The sequence below is a fragment of the Falco peregrinus genome, chromosome 4 (genome assembly GCF_023634155.1).
Source record: "Falco peregrinus isolate bFalPer1 chromosome 4, bFalPer1.pri, whole genome shotgun sequence".
Classification (NCBI taxonomy): domain Eukaryota; kingdom Metazoa; phylum Chordata; class Aves; order Falconiformes; family Falconidae; genus Falco; species Falco peregrinus.
The window spans coordinates 4,562,758-4,586,897 of NC_073724.1; the positions used below are offsets into that span (position 1 = coordinate 4,562,758).

A 24,140-nucleotide genomic window follows, 5' to 3' on the forward strand; every position below is an offset into this window, starting at 1 on the left:
GCGGGCGGGCACGCAGGCCCCGCGGCGGGCACGTCCCCGCTCCCAGACGGCGCTCCCCGCTCCCCTGCCCCTCACGGACGCTATGCCGGTTCCACCGGTCGGGGGAGGCAGGGACAGGGCCGGTGCCGACCGCTCCACTGCCCCCGCAGCGGCCGGGCCGGGCCCCCTCCCTCACAGCCACAGTGAGGCTGCCGCCGCGGGGCGGGGGCGGGGCGAACAGCGGGCAGCCAATGGCTGGCCTCCGGGCCGCCGCGACGGCTGCGCACCTGCTATATAAAGGGGGCGGGCGGGTGCAGCGCGCTCTGACCCGCCGGCCGCGGCCCAGGCCCCGGCCCGGCCCCCCTGCCCGGGCTGGGGATGAGGCCGTCGCCGGCCGGGAGGGAGGGCGGCCGGCGGCGGCGGCGAGCCGCGGGGGTTATGGCGGAGAGCAATGCAGACTGGATGGGCTCGCTGCCGGCGGCGTTGCGTACCTACCCGCTCTCCAACCTGGCCATACCGGGTAGGGCGGGGGCCGGGGCCTGGCCTCGGCGGGGAGGCCCGTGTGGTGGCGGGGCCTGGCGCTGAGGGGCGGCGGTGGCGGGATGCGGCCCCGTCTGTGTCCCGTCGTCCCCCGTCCCCCCCCCCCCCCTCAGCCGGGTGCTTACAGGTGCTGGGGCTGTAGCGGCGGGCTGGGCCCTCAGGTGTTTGCCCGGGCTGGGGGGGGAGGGGGGCGGGTTCGGCTTGAGCCATAGCAGCCCTGCGGGGGACCCGTGTTCGGGGCCTGGGCGCCTGTCAGGGAGTAACAGTGGGCGGGAGAGAGGGCTTAATCTTCCGTAAATGTAACTGGGAGCTAGTAACCGCTTGACCTGCATGATTTCATTGGCTTTAAGAAAGGTAGCTGTGATCTCTGGAGGCCTTCTGTTAAGGTTGCTCAGGTTGCTTAAGCAAAGCTTGTTTATGTTTGTCCTAAGAACTGGAGGTTCCTCAAATTCAAATGTCTTTTATAGTAGAACCTGTGTATGGCTTGTCGGGGGAAAGGTACAGCATCTTTATGAAATAACCCAATGTATGATCTTACAGTGAAGGCACTAAGATACTGTAATTACTTACAAATTTTTCCCCCTTTCTAGCTAAAATTAATAAAACTAATGCATAGGTCCTGCACAGAGCTTCTAATTTAAGAACTTGGTAAGGGTAAGTGTCATTGCTTCTGGTTTGCAGATAGATAAACTGACAGATGGTGAAGACAGCAGATGACTCTAAACTTAGGGAAAGTCAGCCTGTTCCTTTGTAAATCGCAAAAAAAATCTAGTATTGCTTGTAGGTGTCAATAGGATTTCAGGGGCAACTACTGTAGGAGCCCATTCTGACACTGGATGTTAGACTCCAGTCTTCAGTGATACAGGCTTGATTTTCATGGTAGTGCCTTAGCTTGTCAAAACCCTTTGAGGATGTGTTATATAGAGAATGTGTGGAGACACTTCCCCAGAAACAGAGTAAATTCTCTTATTACTTGAACAGCTGAAAAACAAAGTTGAACACAGAAGGGAGGTTTGGTGTTCATATAAAATTCAAGCAGTTGCAGATTTTAGAAATGCTGGCAAAGAAATCCTCCTCTGTTTCACTGAACAGTAGTAAAGCAACTATTTATTGCTGTAGCAACAAGGGGTGGGTGACACGCCCCTTAAGGGCTGTGAAATTTTGCAGAATGTTGTGATGTAGGTTGCATTAGGTACATTACCACTGGCCATCATTAAAAATAATAATCGCACAACCAGTACTGTAGCAGAGAAACAAAGGAAGTTTGTTGTTTCCGTAGTGCCATGCTGCTTTTCAAATGAGTAGTGTTTCATGAGAATGGGTTTTCTGAAAGTGCTTGCAGTGTATGTTTATTTGTGGTCAAAGTTGGTGTATTTCCCCACCCCTTTCCTGCATGCATGTTATGCAGCCTGCAAGCAGGGAAAAAGACACGTGGGGTAGATGTTTTGGGGCATTTTTTTATTATATTTTAGTCCAATGATTATCTTGCTGAAGTGGACTTTTGGTGTGCTCCTTGACAAAGCAGCCTTTTTGGAGCCAAGGTGGTGCTGCTAGCAGTGTGCGAGGAAAGGGTTGTACAAAACAGGTTGCAGTTCAGGTGTCCGTTCACAGATACTGAATAGCAATGAAGGCCAATGCTGTCATCAAAAGAGATGAAATGTAGGCTTCAGGACAAATGAGAAGCATTTTTGTCTGTGCTTAATACCTGTGTGCACATATGACAGGTGTGGCCTGCTTTTTTCCATGTCTCTGCATGCATTTGTGTTGTGTGCTGGAGCGATGGACTCAACTGTTTTCTGTTTCTCGGACATTTTTTTTTTTGTTTTCCACTTGTTCTTTGTAGGAGCAGAGATGTAACTGTAGGAGTTAAAACAAGTTTTAAGGCTTCAATTTAAAATGAAGTCAACTTGGTATTTGGCAGTCTCATTGCAAAAGACTCCTCTCATGATATTGCACAGCAAACATCATCTCTTTTCCTTGGACAAGAACACTATATTGGTTCAGCATTTTGCCTAGATTTTTTTCAGTAGAAACAACAGAAGCTCAAACTTTACAACTTCTACAACTGATTGTAGCCAAGCTTTGGAGGGTGACCCTGTATTTTTCGGGGTCTCTCTCTCCATTTTGAGCACAGAGTTAAACCAACATGTAAACATCAAACTAGTGTACTTCATGAAATACCCACCTGAAACATCTTAAAATGTCATCAACTTACATGCCTACAATATAGTCAACAAAATTAACCACCTTCAACAAATACTGACCTTGTGTGAAACTGTTGAGCTTTTTCTCTTAATTATACTCCAGACTAATCCTCTTTGAGTGTGGGTTTAAAAATGAACTCTTAAAACACTTCAGTTGGGAACGTGACCCTTGGCAGAGTATTGTGTAGTAGTAATTTAATCTCAAGCTGGTTTACTTTAAATGATTTAATGAAATAATGTATGACTGTGACACTTTGGTTGTCTCTTGATCTGCATCTGTTTTCTTATTTCCCCCCTGAGAAATGCAACACAAGAAAAAGCTGCTGAGCTCTCCCTGGTCTGCTTTCGAAGTAAATCAGTTATTTAAAGAATTCGCTGGAGAAGCCTGATCTGTTTTTTGCTTGTACTTGCATACTGATAATTCACAGCATTGTGGCATGTCCAATTTGTACTGTTTCATTTTATCTACTTTCCTAAATTTCTGCAGTATCATAACTAACTAGGTACTAGAGTCTGAGAAATATCTCTACTTCTGAAGATGCAGCACCACTTTCCAGTTTCTTCAGGCCTCTGCATGAATACTTACATTAGGATGGGTGAAATGCTTTTTTTGTCTCAAGATCTGGTTTCTAAGATCACGATAAGCTTGTCCCTGTTGTTTTGAGACAGCAAAGCAAGCTAGCAGATGTTTGCGTATTGTTTTATCAGTCCAACCTCCAAGGTGCTGGATGAATGTGATGAGCAGAGGCAGTTCTGTTTTCCTTTGGGCCTTGGTAATAATGTGTTTACTTAATCCTGTGAGGGCTATTCTATTTTTTAATAATACAAGCCATGGTGTAAGGGATACTACAGTTTTTAATCAAATTGTATCCCTAGACTGGGTCCCTGTTCTGGTCAGGATGGTTAGCTGTGAGTTTTTCCCCAGCGCTGATATTCTTTGTCTTCTGGGAGAAATTTATAATCACTTAGTTAAGGATCTACTGCTTCTTGCAGGAGCACCTGCAATACTTATGGGTGCCCTTTCATAGTGTAAGCAAGCTAATGAAATGCTGCTGTCCCCTGCATTCCCTCTTGTACTCCTGCAAGTATCAATGAGCATGTTCAGTGGTGGAAAGTTTTTCTGTGTTGTTGATGGTTTAGAAGATGTTTTTTTCTTTATGGAGAAGTGGTTCCTATCAGAAAAGCTTCCTGAAACAACCCTTCATGGGATTGGGCAAACACCAGGGTGGGTGCTGGAGTGTGTGGATGTCCTGAGGGAACATGGAGGTTAACCTGGTGTGTTGTGGTGCTGCAGATACTCGTAGGAAAGAACAATCGGTTGAATGGCTGTGTTAAGAAACACAGGTGATGATATTTTCTTGCATGTAGCTTTGGTGAAACACCTGCTATTATTAAAAATGAAGCTTTGTTGGGGAACAGTAAATTTGAATCTGAACTAAGTTCAGTTTGACTTGGAATCACTGGAGAAGAGAGCTGAAAAATAGAAAATTTGGAAAAATTAAAATGCTTTACTTTGGCACTTAAAAGGTGACTCTTGTAAAAAAGCATACACCAGTGCTTTTGTCTTAGAGGATAATTTTTTTTTAAATATAAATGTTCATGCTGTAGATCAAATCTTGTACATTTAAGGCTAAGAAATCTAAAGTGGCTTTTTTTGCCACCAAAAGTTCATTTTTTCAGGTGCTGATACACCTGGAGATGAATGTCAGGCTAGGTGGGATGCTGTGCTGCTGTGGAATGTGCGGGCAGGGCAGCCTGCCCCTCTGGGGTGAGGTGGGGTAGCTCTTCAGTCGTGGCTTCTGCTGGTGCACAGAGCATTTTCTGTCTCCTGGTGATCCCAGATGGTGCGTTAGCTCTCCCTCCGCAAGTACGTGGAGGGATGGCCAGGTTCTCATTTTGAAGCAATGCAGGGCGATTGGAGCTTGGAGCTGCTCCTGCCTGCATCAGGCTGGACAGTTGGTGGGGAGCTGCCTGTGGGGTGCTGGGTTGTAGGTAGCTAGAGCTGATGGAAAAGAAGAGTTTTACAGTTCCAGAAGCATTTTTTAAGAGAAAAATCATATTGGCTCAAATATGGCTAAAATAAGATCATACTGGAGAGTTGAAATGATTGTTTAAAAGTCTTTAATTTGACTGTTCACTGATCTGAGGAGCTATGTGTCCCTGGCCTTCTAAACTTGTAAATTTTTGTCTTCTGCTGCAAACTACAGCACTAGTCAATCTGCTCAATTCACCCTCTGTAACACGCACTCTCTTAATTAACTTTCTAACCAACTTCTAATTGAATAACTTTCCATCTTTTGTTCATGGTACTGTCAGTATGACTGTGGCCAAAACTTTCAGTAGTATAACATGCCACTGTTTCTGCCCTTCTCTGAGAAGATCACCCCAAAAGCCTGAGGCAGAAGCCTAATGGTTTTCAGCTAAGTGATCAAAGTCCTATGAGATGATCAGCCCTGGGAAACAAAGCTTTACAAATACAGCTAGTAAGCAGTCTTAATGAGGAGCAGCCCTACCAGCTAAGCCTGTAGTTAAGCCTAAAGGGGGGATACAGAGCACGGAGGGTTGAGTTTTCTGTGATGACAAGCGGCTGTGGATGAGTGCATTGTGCTGTAGCGTGACTGCTGGGTGCTTGCTGTGCTCATGTGTTGGGCATGTGGGGAACACCGGGAGCTGGAGGGACCCTGGGTATCTCCTGTGCATCTCCCCACCCTGGGCTCCAGCCAGCTCTGCTGTTCTGACAGTCTTGACTGTTCACCAAAAGCTCTATGGGCTTGTTTGTCTTTTAGTTGGCCAAGCAGAACTGAAGTGGTTTTTCAAAGAAGCAGCAGTCCTGTCCAGTTAAGAACTGGCTACTAGGATCTTACTAATTTGGTATATTTTTCCCCTTTTTGCTTGCATGACCCTGAGGCAAGCTGCTGAGCTTGCTGTTGCTGTGGTTTTGTTATTCCTTTGTTTGTGAGCTGGTGTGCACTATGGATGTGCCTTCTGAGAGGGGAAGCAGTGGTGAGCTTGAGGTTGCATCCTCCTTCCAAACAGTTCTCCTCTGGAGTCCTAATGAAAAGGATCATTGAGTCAGCTAAACTGGCCATCTGTTGGGTTAAAGCTCAAAGGGAGGAAATGTATAAAGTTAATGTTCTGATTCACCGAGCTCTATTTTCCTTCCCAGTTTAACTGGCGTCTACTGATCAATGAGGCAGTAACCATTAGAAGAAAACACTGCATTAAGTATGGCAGCATTGGATATGATTTGTAAATGTAGAATTTTCAGGATGAATTTTTCCTGAAAGGACAAGTTATTTTACTACCTTGGTGGTCTGTTTGATTGTAGCAGCAAATCTCAGTTCTTACAGAGAGGCTGTTAAACTATCTGGACGGCTATACTGATGAGAACACCTAATGGAGGTTGTTCCGCTCTTCCTAAGTAACACGATATTCCCTTTGTATGTCCTTACGTGAGGAAAACTGCTGTGACCAACACTGGATCTATGCAGAAGTTCCACTGGAAAGCCAGCCTTAGATTTTAGATGATAGTGGACCTTTTAAAAAGGGAAATCCTGTTTAGCCAAAACCAAATTGTTCTTGAAAGGCCACAATTTTATTCAGTTTGTTTATGAAGATCTTGACTATTTTTTTTAATTGGGAAAAACATTCTTCCTTTTATTAAAATCTGTGCCCTAGAGAGTGACTTGCCTGCTTGGTGAATGAGTGCAGGAAACACTAAAGTTCTACTTCAAACAGAGAAAAACAATCATAATGATACAAATGGTTCTGTCTCCTGTTTTGTGTGAACGTTCCAGTTTGCCTTCTCTTCCAGAAAGGATGTAAAAAGAGGGAAAAGTACTGTGTAATGAAAACAAGAAAACATTCCCTTAGAGCCTTCTCGGAAAAGAATGAGCAATTGGTCCACACATTTCTGGTAGTCACAGAAGAGGAATATAGGGTTGTAAACAGAAGGGGTTTTACTTTGAGCGGGTGGATCCATCCGGACTTTGAAATAGTAAAGTACTGCCACTTTCTGCTTTCCCAGTGCAGGCAGCTGAAGCTGCTGATAAATGGGAAGCAATTGCTACAGCAGAAAAAACCAAACCCTTACTGGCAATAACAGATTTCTCCTGGCTGGAAGGAAAAGCCAACTACCATGTGATACGGTCTGATGCTGTTCTTAAGTAGACTGTTCTCCCTTTCTATTTGTACCCCTTCTATTGCACCCCCCCCCCTCCACCTCTCGCCCTGAAAGGGGCAGTGGGGGAAGTCAGGGTAATTCTTTGGTAGGGAGAAGAGGTTTTCCTAAGAGGATTTGGTGCTCTAGGCTTTGTGCTCCCTAATGAGACTGCATTAAGAATACCTAAAGGAGTCTTTTAAGATTCTACTAAAATACAAATACTTATCTCAATAGTTTTAGATAATTAGTTATCAATAGGATGTTTATTATTTCTGCCTTTCCTCCTTTTGATGGGCAAGTTGATATGAACTATTTCATTTGCTTTTCATTAGTGAAGAGCTTTAAAGATGTTAATCTTTTGATTAGAAAATCTGGATTGCTAATGACCCTGGATGACCTCAGGATTCAATCCTGAGGACTTCTGGGATTTGAGAGGCATTTTTGTTCATCCCATATTTTTCTCATTTCTGGCACACACAGGACATTTGGTTTAGAAGAACATTTGCAAGCTAGCACTTGCATCCCGTGTTTTTTGGAACTTGATTACTGTGCTTCTAGATGTCTTTGCTTAGCAAGCATTACATAGCTGTCATGTGTGGTGTTTTGTAATATATGGGGAATGTATTTTGTCTAGTGAGCAAAGCTTGCTTTAAGAAGTTTGGCATCGCTATAGCTGGGGTGATTCTTTGTCCATAAATGACCCTTTAATGCTTTTAGGGGGTTGGTACAGCATGTTGACCTTGCTTCTTATGAATGTTTAACATCATGTAGGAGGCTTTCTTGCACTCTTTCGTCACATTAATATTCCACTGACCTGAAGACCAAACCAAATTACTCCAATCTAGTTAAAATTGCTGGCAGTGCACTCCTCTGCCCTTCTGCTTTCATTTAGTGTTTCTTGGTTAGCCAGACTTTTGCAGAAAGTGTCTTTAACTGCTACTTCAGGCTAGTCCACAGCCTTGCAACCAGGGAGACTAGCAATAGGCTAGAAAACATGCTTGTATCCAAAGAAACCACAGGAATTCTTGTTTTCAAGTAATTGGCAGTGCACAAGCATCTTCTATGTTGGAAGATGCTCCGTGCTTTTCATGCCATCTAGTCATATTTTTAACACCTTATGAAGGTAAATGTCCAAGTTTGCTAAAGGACACCAGCATTGGTGAGGTGATGCTCATTCCATTCCAATTCCTCCACTGCAGCTGTATATGCCAAAAGTGCTGATGTGGGAACAAAAGATAATACAGCATGATATAGTTAGTAATTGTTGAAATTCAAGGCTTAACATTCTGTTGATGAGTGTCATTTGTTTGAGCTACACCATAGGTTAATCTGACTATCTATGACTAAGTAACATGACAAATAGGCACTCTGGAAAGTTAGACTTTGCTGCAGATGTGATGACAAAAGGCTGCTTTTCTAACAATTAGCACAAAGGCTTCAACAAAAAAAGACATCCTGAACAGTGAAATACAATCTATTTAACAGACAAATTGAATTGTGAAGTGATATGTTTAAGATACAATTAACCTGAGAAATTAGTGAAAGGAGGAGAAAAAGAGGTTTAAAGATACGAATAAAAATCAGCAGTTGCACTTACTGGGATAAAATGAAGAGGATTATCAATCACTTTAACAATCTGGTGTCTGAAAGATACCTCTTTAATACTGTTCTAACCATACTATAGGCTTTGATAGTTAAATATCTGTGCATTTGATGGGATGACTGCTGTCCTTGAAGCTTCTGGTCCTTGTCAGATGAAAGGCATGAAGCAGCCATTGTTACTTTTAAGACCTGCCAGCTGATTAGCAGTCCCCTGGTTTTTTTCTTTGACTGTGCAAACTTTCATGCTTAAATTTAATGTTTGATGGAATGTTTGTTGAAAGCAATTGGCAAATCATCTCTTTGTTTTATTTGCTGTACCTAGCTTGGTTTAAGGGAGGGCTGAGTGCCAGACTGATGCCATGTCACTGGAGCAACTCTGAAAGGTTTGCAGTCTGAATGCTAATCTGGTCTCCTGTACAGTGACTCAATAAGTGTGCTGCATGTGCAACAACATGCCCTTGAGGCAGTTCAGACTGGGGTTCTGGCCTCTGTTCCCCTAAAGGCCAATGGAAGCAGTTCCATGGCTTTTCTGTGCCTTCTGATTTCTCGGTCTGTAAGATGGAGGTTTTAAATACCTAGGTTTGTTCATTGCTTTGTTTGCAACAGGTTTAAGGAATGGATTTATTGAATGAATATAGAGTGTTGTTTGTATTTAGCATGTCAGGTATCATCTGAAATGTCTTGCTGACAGGACTTTTTGAGGGTTTTTCTTGTTTCCTGAGAAAAGTGGTCAGTATAATTTGGGAAGATGCATGCCATTTGGGTGGCAGGGAACACAGACCATGAAGGATTTCTTACATATGCAGAAGGCTTTTTTGTGTGTATTGGTATGAGAGTTTTGTGATGCTTGGTCTGTTCAGGAGCTGCCAGCCCCCTGGCTGTTACTGTACAGTGTTAGAGCATCTGAGTGTCTTCAGATGTTCTTGTGTTTTAGACATGAGTTGCGAACATCGTTAGCAGCTCTTGTGCTGAGCTAACAAAATGAGCTGGTCTGCTTCATGCTTCTGGTGCAGGCTGTCCCTTGCCTTTAATTTGTAGAGCTGGTTGGGTTTAGGTTATGCTTTTTCAAAAAGAAATCATGCTGTATCAGCAAGCAGCCTGGCTCCTGTTGTAGCTGCAGAATGGCTAGGCCTTTCATGGAGTTTAAGGGTAGAGCAAAGGAGAACAGGGATTATTTTGACATCATGATGTGATCAGTTTAGCATGTAGCTTAATTTCACAGCTAAGCTATATTAAAAGTCAGTGGCTGAGCTGGTAGCATAACACAACAATCTTAAATTAAAGAAGGGCCTGGTGGATGACGTGGGGCCTCACCCAGCTCTTACTCCTCAGCCCAGCAAGTATCCAGTGTTGTTGATTCAGGTTTTCAGTTTGCTTTTTTCTCTTACCAGCATAAAAATATTCTGGGTCCAGGTTTGGCCTTGGTGTTTCTCACAGTTGGTGACTGGCCTTCTGTAAATGACCACTGAATCCAATTGAATTTCTACTGTGTCTTTCCAGCTTCGGTATTGATGTTCCCCTGTGCTCCTTAGGAGGTGGTCTTCTACCAACTGTGGAAAGGAGAGCTTGTTTTTTACATGTTCCAGTTCATGTTCTGCTTGGTTATATTTAGGTGTACATGTTGAGTTAGTTGTAAATGAGAAGGTCAATTTCCTGGGCTTTTAAGCAGAGCCACAAGGCAGGAATTCTAAGGAACTTTTCTAACTATGGAAGAATGTCACATACAGTTTAGTTTGTTCAAACAGCAGCTGTCCTGCTAATGAGTGTAGTTCTTAAAGTATGCATTGAGAGAGTTGCAGTGTGCTTGTGTCTTGTTTTCCCTGTCGTTTCTTTCTAGAGCTAGAAATAGAATTTGGCTTGTGATAGTGGAAGGAAAAATCAGTTATTGTATCATTAAATGTGTGGCAATCTGCAAAGGAAAGGCTTTTGTAGCTGTAAAGTATGTGATTAGGCTTAGGAAAACAAGCTGTTTCTTGGCTCAGATTTGCTTGGACAGCTCGAGTTGACATATATTTAATGCCAGATAAAATTGTCATTCCTTTGTAAATCAGATTTCAGTGATGCTGTCTGAGGGAGCATAATGGTGTGAGTGACTTTGGTAGACAGCTCTCTAGAGGATGCTGCACAGTCTTAGTTAAAATGAAAATAAAATACTACTTATGGCCTTATTCTAGCATGTTAAACACTTTTCTCAGTGACCTAAATAGAGGAGGAAGTCAAAACGGATAGAACTGAGAGCTTAAACCCAAACAAACACCCACACAAAGAAAAGCAAAAAGCCCCATGACTTCTTTGTGCTAAGTGACTTGTTCAGAGGCAGAAGACAAGCCCCTGGTGATTGAGGTCTTCTTTCCAAATATTGAGGAAGCTTGAAAGGCTCATTCTGCTGTATGGGGAGGTGTATGAAACTCAAACATCTGTGAGCTGCAGCTTGGGGTATGAGTCAGGCCTTACATGGCTGCTTCTGAAATGTCTTCACTAGATGTTTGATCCTGTATTTTGTTTGGGGTTGCACGTTTGGAGGTAGGAAAAAATCCAGGTGTCACTTCAAAAATGACAGTTACTTTTGGTGTAGCTTACTGTGACGGGTACTAAGTAGCTTCTTAAGATGACATCTTTTAAGAACACCTCTTTTACATGTCACTTATTTCTAGAAAACTGGATGGAAAGCCTCATAAGAGGCAAACTTCGAAGACTGGAGAATTCATGGATGGTTGATCAGAACTAGTTTGTGTTCATTTATACATCCGAAAACTAACCTTTACAGTGGTTCTTCAGTACTTTTGAACTAGTTGAAATTCCTGAGAGAGTGCGTTTAAGGTTGTTATGCACTGATGTTTGGTTTGCATGCAGTCTGTTCTTCCATCTGGATTTAAAAATCCTGACAGGATAATCTAATTGAGATCGTAATCTTGTTTAGAGCTGGGACCTTGCTTCACAGGAAATGCATCAGTCTCCAAGTGGGTGCCAGTACACAAATAAAAGGTTTGGGTGAAGGAGGCTGTGGATGCCTCAAATGATGTCTTAAACTCTAATTTGTCATTTCCAATTTTAACAGAGTTGTGGACTGAGAGCGGGAAATTCTAGAGAAGTACAGTCCTGGGTGCAGGGATAAGAACCCTGTGGCATGCAAGAAGGGAAAATGCAAATGACAGCAGCATGGTGCAGGGTCACTGTACCCCAGGGCAGCTGGAAAAAGAGTTGCTTGTGGTGACTAGGGCGAAGATGCTTTCCCTGCACTTCAGCAAGTGGGTGGGATTGATGGGGAAACTTACTTGCTGTCTTGAAGAAAAAATGAGAGTGGGACTGTTTGAGCTCCTGTAGTGTTTTTTTTCCTGGCTGGGGCTTCACAGGGAAATCATGCCTGGAGCAGCTGCACCTTCTTGGCAAGAATGCTGGTGCCTGGTGTAAATGATTAGAAACTCCTGGTAAACCTCAGTCTGTGGCAAATCGGCTTCTGCCTGTCTTTGCACTGTACCAGAGCAGGATAAAACTGAGATACACTGCCCTATTACTCTTTGTTCTGATACTCTTTTATCCAAGCTAGGGATATTTAATTGACTCTGAAGCTGTTCCTTTGAAGGAGGTTTATTTCTCAGTTCTTCTATTTAGTATTGAATTTTCAGTTGGAGGTTTTTTTCTAGTAAGCTCAAATTTTATACTGGAAATGCAGTTTCTCTGCCAAGATACAGGTTGTATTACAGGAGCTTTGTCAGACCTGCATTGTTTTGGCAGGGACTGATGGTTTTGATTGGGGATGTCTTTTTTCTTGTTGAATTTCATATTCACCATACCTGTATCATTCAAAGGCACTGCCAGGCAAAGGATGCATTTGTGAACTTGGTAGTAACAAGCATGCTACACAGCAACTGGTGGTGTCCTCGATTGTTCCACCTCCAATTTGAGCCAGCTGTTGCTTACTATTTGAACTACTAATCGTTTATTTAAACATCTTGGGGCTGAAGTGAGATGTACTGGTAAGCCATGTGCATGTCCAAATACCTCTGTCCATCACATGAGTAAGATACCTGTTCAAAGTGTATTAGGTCCTGGTTGGATTTACCAGGTAGAATGGAAATAGAGCCTCAGATTCTTTCAGTGAAGCTGGAGTCTCAGACCAAATCAGTGATGTACCAGGCTCTGGGAAAGCATCAGAGGTAGATTAATAGTTTGTAAATTAAGGAAGGTTAGCAGGAAGCTTCCCTTTACTGTTGGTGCTTGTCTTACAGTCATTGTTTCCAGAGCGCATGGAAATTGCAAGCTTACGCAAGCAAACAGTTCAGACAGAACCTTAAGCATAGCTCTTGTAGAGTTAGGGAAAACTGAGGTGTAAAGGGTAGTCTGAAAGAAGAGCTACGCTCAAGTGTGAGTCTGCGACCCTGTCATGTGTGTAGAACTCTTCAGTTTGTAGGAGACATGGGTATATGTGTTTTGGAGGAGGCTGTTTTCTCAAATGAAGTATTCTTCTCTCTTGTTTCCAGGCTCACATGATTCTTTCAGCTACTGGGTTGATGAAAAATCTCCTGTGGGACCAGACCAAGCTACAGCTATCAAACGTTTGGCCAGAATTTCTTTGGTTAAAAAGATCATGAAGAAATGGTCAGTGACTCAAAATCTGACTTTCAAAGAGCAGTTGGAAGGTGGGATCCGCTACTTTGATCTTCGTGTATCTTCCAAACCTGGGGAAATAGGACAAGAGATCTACTTCATACATGGCTTGTTTGGCATCAAAGTATGGGATGGGCTGAAGGAGATTAACACCTTTCTTGAGCAGCACCCCAAGGAAGTAATCTTCTTGGATTTCAATCACTTCTATGCAATGGATGACAGCCATCACCACTTCCTGATCAACAGGATCCAGTCAGCTTTTGGATCCAAACTTTGTTCTGTTGAATGTGTAGAATATGTGACGTTACAGTACATGTGGGAGAATAAACATCAGGTAAGGAAAGGATGGGTAATGCTTTTCAAGCCCAAAGGTTAGATTTAAACGGAGAAGCTGTTTGTGGTTCCCACTCAGAGTATTGGACCGGTGGTGCTGCTGGTGGTCAGTTTAAAGCCTGCTTGGGCCTCCTTTGTGTGTGTTTTCCTCTGTTTATTGCAGCTATGTACTCCCTCCATCCAAGGTGTGGCTAGGCTGTGTCCCTCTCCCAAGCATGTATCTTAAATAAATGATAGTGGCCTCGGGGCCTTGTGCTTCTTACAGAAGGCTTTCTCTTCTGGAAGTTCTCTCTGGAAGAACGTGTTGTGCTGACTTATGTTGGTGAGGACTTGATAAACTCTTGTCTCTTTGGCCAGTGTGAGGCATGTAAACTTTAACATGACTGAGGTGTGGCACAATTTCTTAGCTCCTTTGCAGCCATCCAAACTTAGTGGCAAGATTAAATGCCTCTTGCCTGTGGCAGCTGCTCCCATGTGTACATACAGAGAACAGGGTTTCAGCAACAGCACGTAATTCTTAAACTGTAAAGTACATGAGGCTTTAAGGATTTCCTCTGAACATCAGCTGTCAGTGCTAGGGTCCAGAATGAACAATTTGTAAGTTTGGGTGTTAATCAAGAATTGCATTATCATGCTGTCCTCCTATAGGCAATCCCCTTACAAGGCATAAAATGTTGACTTTCAATTACCAGAAGATTTTGCTGACAGCAAGACTTTGGCATCTCGTGCAGTAAGTGAGGGTGGAATGCCGCTATGCCAGTCAGCCCAGTATGCTCTAGCCACTCAATGGGAGTTCCACAGAATATGGCAGGGCTGCTAAAACCCTTAACTTCAACTACAGCTGTAATAGTCTCTGACAGTGCTTTGAAATGCTTTTGAGCCGAAGTCTTTGAATGACATTTCAGTATATTCCTGGCAACTTCATCATTTTAAACTGATGACCCCTAAAGCAATCCTGTCCTCATAGCTAACTAGAATGATCTCAATCTTCTTTGGCAATAGTGCAACAATTTTACTGACACATGTGACTCCAGAGCAGCAGCTCTTTGCATGGTTTACTTTTCACTGCTATCTAGCTGCAGCAGCACCACATAAGCATAAACCAGTGCAACATGCTGTTCAGATATAAATAACCTAGTTGTGAATTTTATTTTCTCATTTTTCTTTGTTCTGTTAGGTTCTCATATTCTACCACTACCCTGTGTATCAGGAATACTCCTTCCTGTGGCCAGGTAATAAAATGCCAGCGCCATGGGCTAATACAACCAATGTGCACAAACTGATACAGTTCCTGGAGACCACTCTTGAGGAACGAAGTCGTTATGGAACATTTCATGTTTCTCAAGCAATTCTGACACCTCGAGTGAGAACTATTGCACGCCATCTAATTCGTGGTCTGAAGAACACACTTGTTCATAGGTAAGGACTTGTTTTGATGTCTCAGTTCTTTATTTACTATATTTCATGTTGAAAGAGGCACTAAGTGAGTAAGAAACTATGAAATACTTGCTTAGAAAATAAGACTTGATGACAGCATGTAGTTTTGCCTCATTACTCTTGCTTGTGAGATATTTACAGTCTTTAAAATAAAGAGGTTTTGAACATAATAAAGTAACAGGGTATATATGTAACGAAGTGTTTCCTGGTAATTGGAGCTCTTTCTGGATGTGATGTGATTTCATAAAACATGGGCTCGACCTGTTTCAAGCTGATAATTCCTTCCAAATTGGCTGAACTTGAATGGTGAGGGGGGATCTTGTACTGTAGAGGAAAACTGCCTATTTGTGGGCTCAGTTTTGCGTTTGTCTGTACAAATCTGTCTCAGTAATTTCAGTAATGGCCAAAGATGTATGACCTGGGGCAGCATTTAATTTTGGGTGGGTTTTACCAAAAATTAGATGAACAATTTGACTTTTTTATACCACTAACTGTTGTATAACAAATTTGTCCATGAGTAAGGTCATTAAAGGGGGATTTGTTTTGAGTTGCACAGAATGCCAGTGATTTTTACTTGCTTCAGTAATGTTGATGGCAAGACCAGAGTAAGTTCCATGTGGCTCTATTTTATGGCATTATCACCTTGTAGCCTGTTGACTAAAAATTGCTACAACTCTTAACAGTCCTGGTGCAATCTGGTCTCCTGGTTCATCTTAATATTGCCTGTTTTGATGTCACTAACAGATTTATCTTGCCATAATTCTGTTGAATTATAAATTACACTTTTATGGGGGGCTGCAGCTGGTCTAATTTGATCAGCAACTGAGCTTAATATTAGGGAGTGGGATAAACACACATCTGCAGCAGCTGGGTGGTATAGAAGTAATTATGGTAAGATTATTTTAAAGCCAAAGTGTAACTTTTTAGAAAGGGTTCTAAAGAAATGGCAAGTGTTGTGCCTTTTGCAGTTGAAAACGTTGCTGATGGCAGGCAGGAAATTCCAGGTGGAAGTATAAATCGCGGAGTTCTCAGCTCTCCTTCCAGTTCACAGACCTTGATCTGGCCCAAGGTCAGTAGCTCCGGGTGATGCTTGCCCCGGTGTGCTCGGGTCCCTCCGCTGCGCCGCGCCTGCGGGGCCGGCAGGTGGCAGTAGGGGGCGCTGCGGGGCTGTGACGGGGCTGCCCCTGCGGCTCACCGGTGTTGAAAGGGAAACTCAAGCTGAATGTCTGGCTTCAAAACCCGTAAAGGATCATCGAATCTCATGGAAGGGGTGAGCAGTTTTGTTTCAAGGGGCTCCTGACACAGATCTGGGCTGGAAGCTGCTGGAATCCTCTTTGCTCCAGCCCTTTCCCTCAGCCCCATCCTCACTGCTTGTTTGAAAGTAAACATAAAATGTAAACATAAACCAAACATAAACTAGATGCTGCTGTTTGCTAAAGTATGATTGCTCATACACATTTACACATGCAAGCTGATTTGTATGTGTAAGTCTCTTTGCAGTTCTGTGTAATGTCTGCCTTCTTATATGGTAATTTTGTCCTGAATGTGAATGAATATTTAAGTGTTCTTGAGCTCTTGCTAAAGGAGAAATGTACAACGGTCATACTTTGCTGGTTGAAGTCTGTGTCCCTTGACAGGGACAGTAATTATGCCTTCACTCAAGTTCTCTCTTTTTGTTCTTGATGAGATTATTTTTTCCTAGAACAGCAGCTGTGGTGTCATTTTAGGTTTTCTGTTTTTTCTTCCCCATCCTGTTAGCTAATTCACTTGCCTACCATCTTCTTGTGTAATTTTGTATGCATATTATGGCACTAATTTAAATAATTCTAACATACTTAGTCATTTCTCCAACTGCACTGAAAACCTTGGTGTTTGCATGCTTGAGTGCAAAAACTTGTGCAGACTCTTAGCTTGCACTCTGTCCAAGAAATTACTTGGAAATTCTACTGTGGGGAGAAATTTCAACTCCATTTCACTCAATTCCTGACACACCTCACCTTTCTCTGGTTAGTGATGTATGGTGGGACGCTCAACCTCTGCAGAGCTGAGGGCTCAGTTCAGGGTTTGTTTTCCCTGATCCCATTGCTCTGAGTCGGTCTGGAGGCTGGAAGGAGTTTGGTAGTGCAGTGTGCTGCACCCCACAAATTCTTTCCGGCCCACCCTAAGGCAGAGGGGCAGGGGAGCATCTGGGGCCAGATACAGCCCTCCTTTGTGCTACACTGAAGTCTGCTGTGAAATTAAGCTTTCGGTTCAACAAACCAGGATGGAGGAAACTGTAGTAGTGCAGCATTAAATTCTGAAGCACAGTCTGCCCGGTGAATACAGAGTTCACAAATGTTTTGTATGCATGGTAGTTTAGCATGATGACTGACCAATTGTTCTATTTGATAGTGATACTGAGAAATTAGAGACAAAAACTCTGGAATACGTGGTTTGGAGTGTTAGAAAGCAGGCATTCTTTATTTTCAGCACCAGATGCACCAGGGATGAGTTCCACCCAGCATGCATACCAGCTTGTTCATTGTTTATCTTGATATGGCTGATCTATATGGATTAATGACATTTCTGAGAAACTATTAGCATATTCATTACAGTTCCATGAAGTACTTATTATATCTACACTTGCACTACACATGTGTGGTCTAATGGGTTGGGGGTCATCTGGTGGTTGTTGGGGGCATCTTCACTCTTCTTAGTCTTCCTTTCTTCACAGCCTTCTCTTCTTCTGGCCATGTTTCAGCACTCTTGGCTCATGTCTTGGGTTTGGACTGGTTTTTAGCAGAGGAGCTAAACCGTACAATGCAGCGTTCTACTAGTAGCTGAACTACATAATACAGCGTTGTACAGCTCTGCAGTGTCATGGATATGTAGTTGCAACATTCAGAGTTAAGCACACCGGTAAAATTCTTCTGGTACCAGGAGCTAATTGCCAAGTGCAATATGAAGTGCTCTTATCAGCCAGTTGCATTTTTGGGTGCAGTCAGGACCTGATCACAAATATGAGAACATTTGTAACTGTTACATTTGAAATAAGCAGGACATGTATAGAGAAGACTTCTAAAATGTTCACTTTGTATTTCAATTTCTTTAGGAACCTGCCCATGATTTTGAATTGGGTGAAAGCACAGAAGCCGGGTGTTATGGGTGTGAACATCATTACATCAGACTTCGTGGAGCTGGTTGACTTTGCTGCTACAGTTATTGCATTAAACGACCTCCTTCTAGAAGAGGATGAATCTGCAACTAAATCCTGATTGCTGTGTCCCACTTGTGCTCCTCAGCGGACATCTTCAGACTATGCTAAATGTTTTGTTGAAGTGAAATCTATTGTAGTCTGTTTATTTAAAAGAAAACTTTTCTGGAGGAAACTTGGTTAACCATCACGTACAGGCAGGTCCCTTCTCCCAGTGCTGTCTGAGTGCTGCTGTGTGTCTGTCTGTGGCTACGTGTTGGACTTAAGTTATGCACACATCTGCTGCAGTCTGGTGCGGTGTCTGCCTGCCAGCAAGGGGCTGGGCTGGCCTCCGCAGCAGATGTACCCGATTACGGTGCGTGTCTCCCCGGTGACTGGACCCCCAGTGCCCTTGTGTGTGCATCCTGCTTGTTTCTTGACACCAGGGCCTGAACCAAGGATCGCTGCTGCTCCCTCAGCAGCAGTGTGACCAGGCCGGCTGAGAAGGTATTGTTCATGGGCCACCTCGGGCATAGCTGGGCTCAGCTGGAGGCCGCTGCTGTATTCATTACCCTGTTTTAGACACTACCTCTGAGCTACTTGAAGAAACAATATTACCATTGTTCAGGGGAAAACTTACACTGTGTTGAATATATGAACTGTCCTTTGGGCCCGAGAGGCAAAGGCTTGGCACACTGCCTCTTTGGATTCCAAACTTCTTCTGGACCTCTTTATTTTACTGTAACATATTTATTGCAGCCATGTTTATAAGTGTGTTTCTTTTGGCATTAATATCGACAATATTTCAGTCCTCAAATCACGAGGATTATAACTCAAGTCTGAACTCCTGTTGAGACCTTTAGGAAACCACAACACAACCTTTCTCTTCCGCTTGCTGGTCATGTGTTTTTTCCATCCATCGAGTTTTCGTTGGGGAATGACACTGATGGCCTTTCTCTGGAAGGAGTAGGGCTAAGTGGGAGTTTGCATGGATGTGAAGGACTGGAGCTGACAGGGATTGCTCAAAACCAAAATATGACACTGATTTGCAATGTGACAGCAAATTCCAAAATTGGACCCAAAAGTTGTGTTTGTAGTCGGAGCCACAGCTATGGGGGAGAAACTTCCCCAGCCTGCACCCACTTGTGACAAAGCAAGCAAGTCACACAAGCAGAGCCACTCATCAGTGCTGCTCCTTTCTGTTGTCATACTCATTTGTGTGTTGATTCACAAAAAAAACATGACCATGTGTGCTTGAGCCAGTGCAAGTCACACTGGTACTTGTCAGCACTTAATTGACTAGCTGATAGCAGTCCTGCAGTTTGATTTATCTTTTGTTTAAAAAAAAAACCAACCATGAGTGACTGATTAGCAGATACTTGTCTGCTTTAGTCATATTCCTAAAGCAGCTGTTGGTGCACTACTGAACTCAGTGATTATGATTTTTGTATTAATCTCTAAACTATTCATAATAGAATGGATTGTCTTTATAGGTATTTTATTCAAAAGAAAAGTGAGTCTCCAGATCTGTTATTTTTGTTACTGTATTCGATGTCTACCATTCTGGTCTGACAGCTCAGAAAAATCTAAAACGTCTTTGCTTGTCATAAACTCTGAACTCAGGACAAATTTATCTAGAAGATCTACAAACCTTCCAGGTGAACCTTGGCCGAGTTCTGAGCAGACTGCAACCTGATTTATCTGCTTGTTGCATGATTTTCATTAGGGTTCTTCCAAATTTTAACTGAAACTTTTTGTAAGGGAATTGTGGGTGAGGGGGTGCCTTGTCTCAAGCTGTGCTTCTCCATTCCTTTTGTTTCAGTGATGGGGGGAAATTGCAAAAATCAGGTCTTGGGAACTAAAGCTCAAATTTCTAGTTTAAACTTGCTTTGAAAACCCTGGCAGAAGGTTTTTATTTTCAGGGGTTTTTTTCTTGTCGATGAAACTGTTGGAACCTGTTTTGAGCAGTGATATTTTGTTTGCAAAGTTATTTAAAACACCTGGATTTTCCTGAGCTGAGTTTTGTTGACCTCCTCTTCTCAGTCCCAGCTGAAACTCCGTGATAGTGTTAAATGTATGGGTTTGGTTTCAGTGGTCATTTAGCTGCAAATTGTCTTAGAGCTCAGAAGAACTCGTTTGAATGTTGATGAGGCAGAAGTGATAGGTTTGCAAAGCTTCCTGCTAGAGCTGGAGGACAAGGCGAGAAGGTGAGGTGAGTATGATGATTGCGTTTGACCCTTAATATATTTTGTACTGTATATATCTACCTCAGAAGAGATTTATTTGGCTTAACCAATACTCATGTTGTGCATGCACAGCGATGACTGCTAGTCCAGTTGTATTTATTTGACTAGAGATGCGATGGTTGTAACTCAGGGCTTTGGTTAGGTATTTTTAAGTACCAGCTCAAGAAGTTTAAAGTGTTTTCTGTTAGCTCTTGTATCTTGAAATAGGACAAAAGCATGCTAGGTGTTAAGAGTGTGAGCAGAGGGAAAAGAAATGGAACATAACTTTAGAATTAATGATGAAGTGGGGGAAGAATTTCTGTACATTTTGCTTGTCTGAAGAGACTTGTGTGTCATTTCAGAGCAGTGCTCGGTGTTATGCCTCTGTGAGGAATCTGACAGCCTCCATAGTGAGTTGGGCAATTAGCTGTCAGACACGACTGCCTGTGACAGAGTATCTCCTGTGGGTATCCTGGGCAGCGTTAGTGCTGATGTTTAGAATCGGTTTTAGGTTAGTCCTAAACAATCCTAAACAAGACTACCTACCTTTCTTGTGTTACACATGATAGCCCGTTCCAAAGCAACCTGTATTAATAGGCTTGTGTCTCTGATACACCACTGCAGCGTATCCAGATGCCCTGACCCTTTGTAAAATGGAAGCCATCTGGAACTGGACTTCAGGCTGTGGACTCTATTTTTCCAGCATTATAAAATTAAAAGGTGAGCTGGGCGGAAAGGGAGGGTTGAGGAAGTAGGGCAGCAGTTTGCATCCAGTGCCCACGCTGGAGGTGTGGCAGTGCTTAGCCAGGTTTCGGGCAGCAGAGTGGAGCAGGTCTGGCAGGTGAGTGACAGCGGCCACAGCTCATACTGGGAACTCTGCAGGGAGTGTAGCCGCTGAGCACAGAGCAGCCTGCGGGGTCGTGTGTGAATGGGCTTGAGGAAAATAAAGACTGGCATGAACGCAAGAGGAGGCTGAGGGCTTCTTGCTGTCGTAGACCTGCACCTGTAGCATGGGGTGGTGTAGCCTTGCTTGTGTCTGCCCAGAGCAGCAGGGTCACTTGAACAGTCTACCTGGAAAACTCCCGCAGAAGAATTAGGAGGACTTGACTGTTCTGTCGGTGCTGGGAGAAGAAAAGCCAGGAAACTAGCAGCTGCCTGAGGCAAAGTACCTACTTGAATTGCACGTTCTTGAATATTTACTTTTATGGTTTATTACGGATTCAGGTTACTTATACATTGTTTTATGACTGTTTCTCTTACTAATGTGCAATCACTGAATACTGAGCACACGGGTGGTACGCCTGTTCTGGCACGGACAGCTGCTGTGTGCAGTTTGAGGGCATACCTGTGGCTCAAGGAGACCTCTGCGCGTATCCCTGATGGGAGAAGGTTGTGAGGAAGCATATGTGAGTCTTTAGTATCTTACTGTGTGCTCGTAGGTGAAAACAAAGAGGAAATACTAGATTTTGCAGACTGATAATCTCTCAGCCCCTATTTGGGAGCTGCTGTCCTAACATATTTAACAGCTGTGGAGCTGGGAGTTGTAATGTTAATGTTAATATTTTTAAATTTTTCTGAGAACAGAAGACAGATTCCTGCTGTCTAATTTTGGAATTGAAGGAATACCAACTTGTGTGTGTTGCTGTGATGGTGAGGATCCTGCTGGAGACAGTGCTGGCCAGGTGCCTTCCCGGGGTGCTGCAGTCAGTGAGGGATGTCAGACTGGGGGTCTCCAGAGCAGAAATACTGCAAAAAGGCCCCCACTCTGCTAAACAGACTTGTTGGAGAAGAAAGGAATAGTGGGAGAGTAGTGTCTTTGCTCTGAACACATGCTGTTTTCTGCTGTGTTGGTACTGAGTATGTTGGAGTTCAAAAGCACCTGTACTGTAAAGCTGAGGAAGCATTTCTGAGCAGGGATTTTGGCTCCAACAGAAGTAGGGCATCTGCCAAGGTGCTAATCTATTGTTCTTATCTGGCTGAGCCTTTGGAAGTATTTGCTTTGTGTACCTCTACCATCTAGTAGACCAGGGTTTGGGACTTCTATAGATAAATAGACAACGTCGCCATTATGGTTTAAAATCGGGTTAGCTATGGAAGTCTGACCATGCACGTGACACCTGAGGTCTACTTGAATATATGGTATTTCATGTGAAGTCTGTATGCAGTTTTAATCGGACTTCTATCTAGGCTTGAGCCTGTTGTTGGCAGTCCCCAATAAGCAAATTCTTTGGTCAGAGGACCGCTGTTTGGGGCAAAACTTCGGGCAAACTTTCAGTGGTTCTTTATGCACAGAGAAGTTGTCTGTGAGGAACAGAACTGACTCAAACTTCATTTGAAATTCAGATCTGGTCAAGCTGTAGTCCATTTGGCAGTGGGAAAGATGATTATTTTTTCCTGTGTCTGACAGGAAATTTTTACTCCAGCTTTGGTTTTTGACTCAACAGATGGGTAGAAGAGCCAGAGCATATGCTGAAGAGCAAATAGCTTTTATGCTAAGGACATGTACGTTGGGCTAACTGTTAAAGAATACAGTGATTTACTTAGCCACACCTTTCAATGATAATCCTGTTTAGCTGTTTGATTTAGGTTGTTAAATTAGTCTCTATTATGTATTTGAAAAAAATCAGTCCCACTACTTTGTCTTGCTGAAGTGTGTGTACTTCTCTGAGCGTGTTTATTTCCCTACAAGTCTTATCGAGTAGACAAGCTTTAACTTTTTAATTGTAGGGGCTGGAATAGGAATGTCAGTTCCAGAACTGTTTGAATGTGATTATATCTTGTATTCCTGGATATCTGTGTTGTCGTTCATTAAAAACAGTACTTACCCTTTGTTAGGTCTGTGACTTTCCTCTGTATCTCACTTAAATTGAACTGCAGATAATTCTGAACAGTATTGATCAGCACATCCTATATAAATAATTTTGATCGTTCTTTGATTTTCATCAGTGGCAAACATATTTTGCAATTGGGTTTTTCTGTTTGTACTGTGGAAGGGGGCAGAGGGAGCAGAGTGCACTGCAGATAAACTTGGGGTTGACAACTGTTTCTTTCTGCTTTACTCTGCATCTATGTCATTACGAGTTTTTATTCCTGAAAATAAAAGTACAACTTGAGTCAATCATCTTTGTTTTGCACTGCTGTTTTGATACATTATGATTACATTAGTCAATTAACATCAGTTGAGCGCAGTTATTTTTGAGGCAGAATGGTGTGGTTGAAGGTTGTGTTTTTGAGGTGCTACATCTTGTTGCACTTGTGTTCCTGGGCAGTCAGACCCGGATGACATGTTTATTTTTTAGGGTGTGCTGAGAATTTATCTGTGGAAGCCATAGTGCGAAATGATTGGAAAACTGTATGCTTGCACTCACATGCATGCACAGTTGTGTCTCTGCCTGAACACGGTGGGATAAAAGCATGCTAGTGCATGCATCAAGTTGTGTCTTGAAAGGCAAGTACTATTTTTTGTGCAGCCTCTACTGCTGTAATACGAGTGCTGAAGCTTCATGGTGATGCTTGATCAGGAAATAAAATTAATGATGATTCCCAGAGCCTGGGCTAATGTTGGGTGCTTGTAACCTGGTGAGGTCAGCAAGACCCTTCTTTGGGTCACTGTCAGGTTGCCTCTCTTGGGGATGTGGGAGTACCAGGGTGGGGAGGAGGGGAGAGCGAATGACCCAGATTCCTTTGTGTTTTCAGACACTGGTCGCTGATGGGTGCTGTCTTGCAGCTTTGTTTTCTGAAATTACTAAAGGTAGAACTGGGAGTTAAGACCCTAATCACTAGTGTCCCTACCTGTTGTCTCAGACCTTGAGGTGAGTGTTTACAAGCCAGACTAGTGACTCAGGTACGCAGCTAGCCAAGGGTTTCACTAGTCTGAA

The 24,140-nt window shown here is 43.2% G+C and overlaps 1 protein-coding gene across 1 annotated transcript; it reads left to right on the forward strand.

Moving 5' to 3' along the window:
* The first annotated feature begins 293 nt into the window (after positions 1-293).
* On the forward strand, positions 294-23,383 carry PLCXD2 (phosphatidylinositol specific phospholipase C X domain containing 2). Its single transcript, XM_055802525.1, has 4 exons — positions 294-499; positions 12,969-13,429; positions 14,606-14,847; positions 17,957-23,383. Exons 1-4 carry the CDS (start codon positions 358-360, stop codon positions 18,117-18,119), a joined length of 1,008 nt encoding a protein of 335 aa, XP_055658500.1. The 5' UTR covers positions 294-357; the 3' UTR covers positions 18,120-23,383.
* The last annotated feature ends 757 nt before the right edge of the window (positions 23,384-24,140 follow it).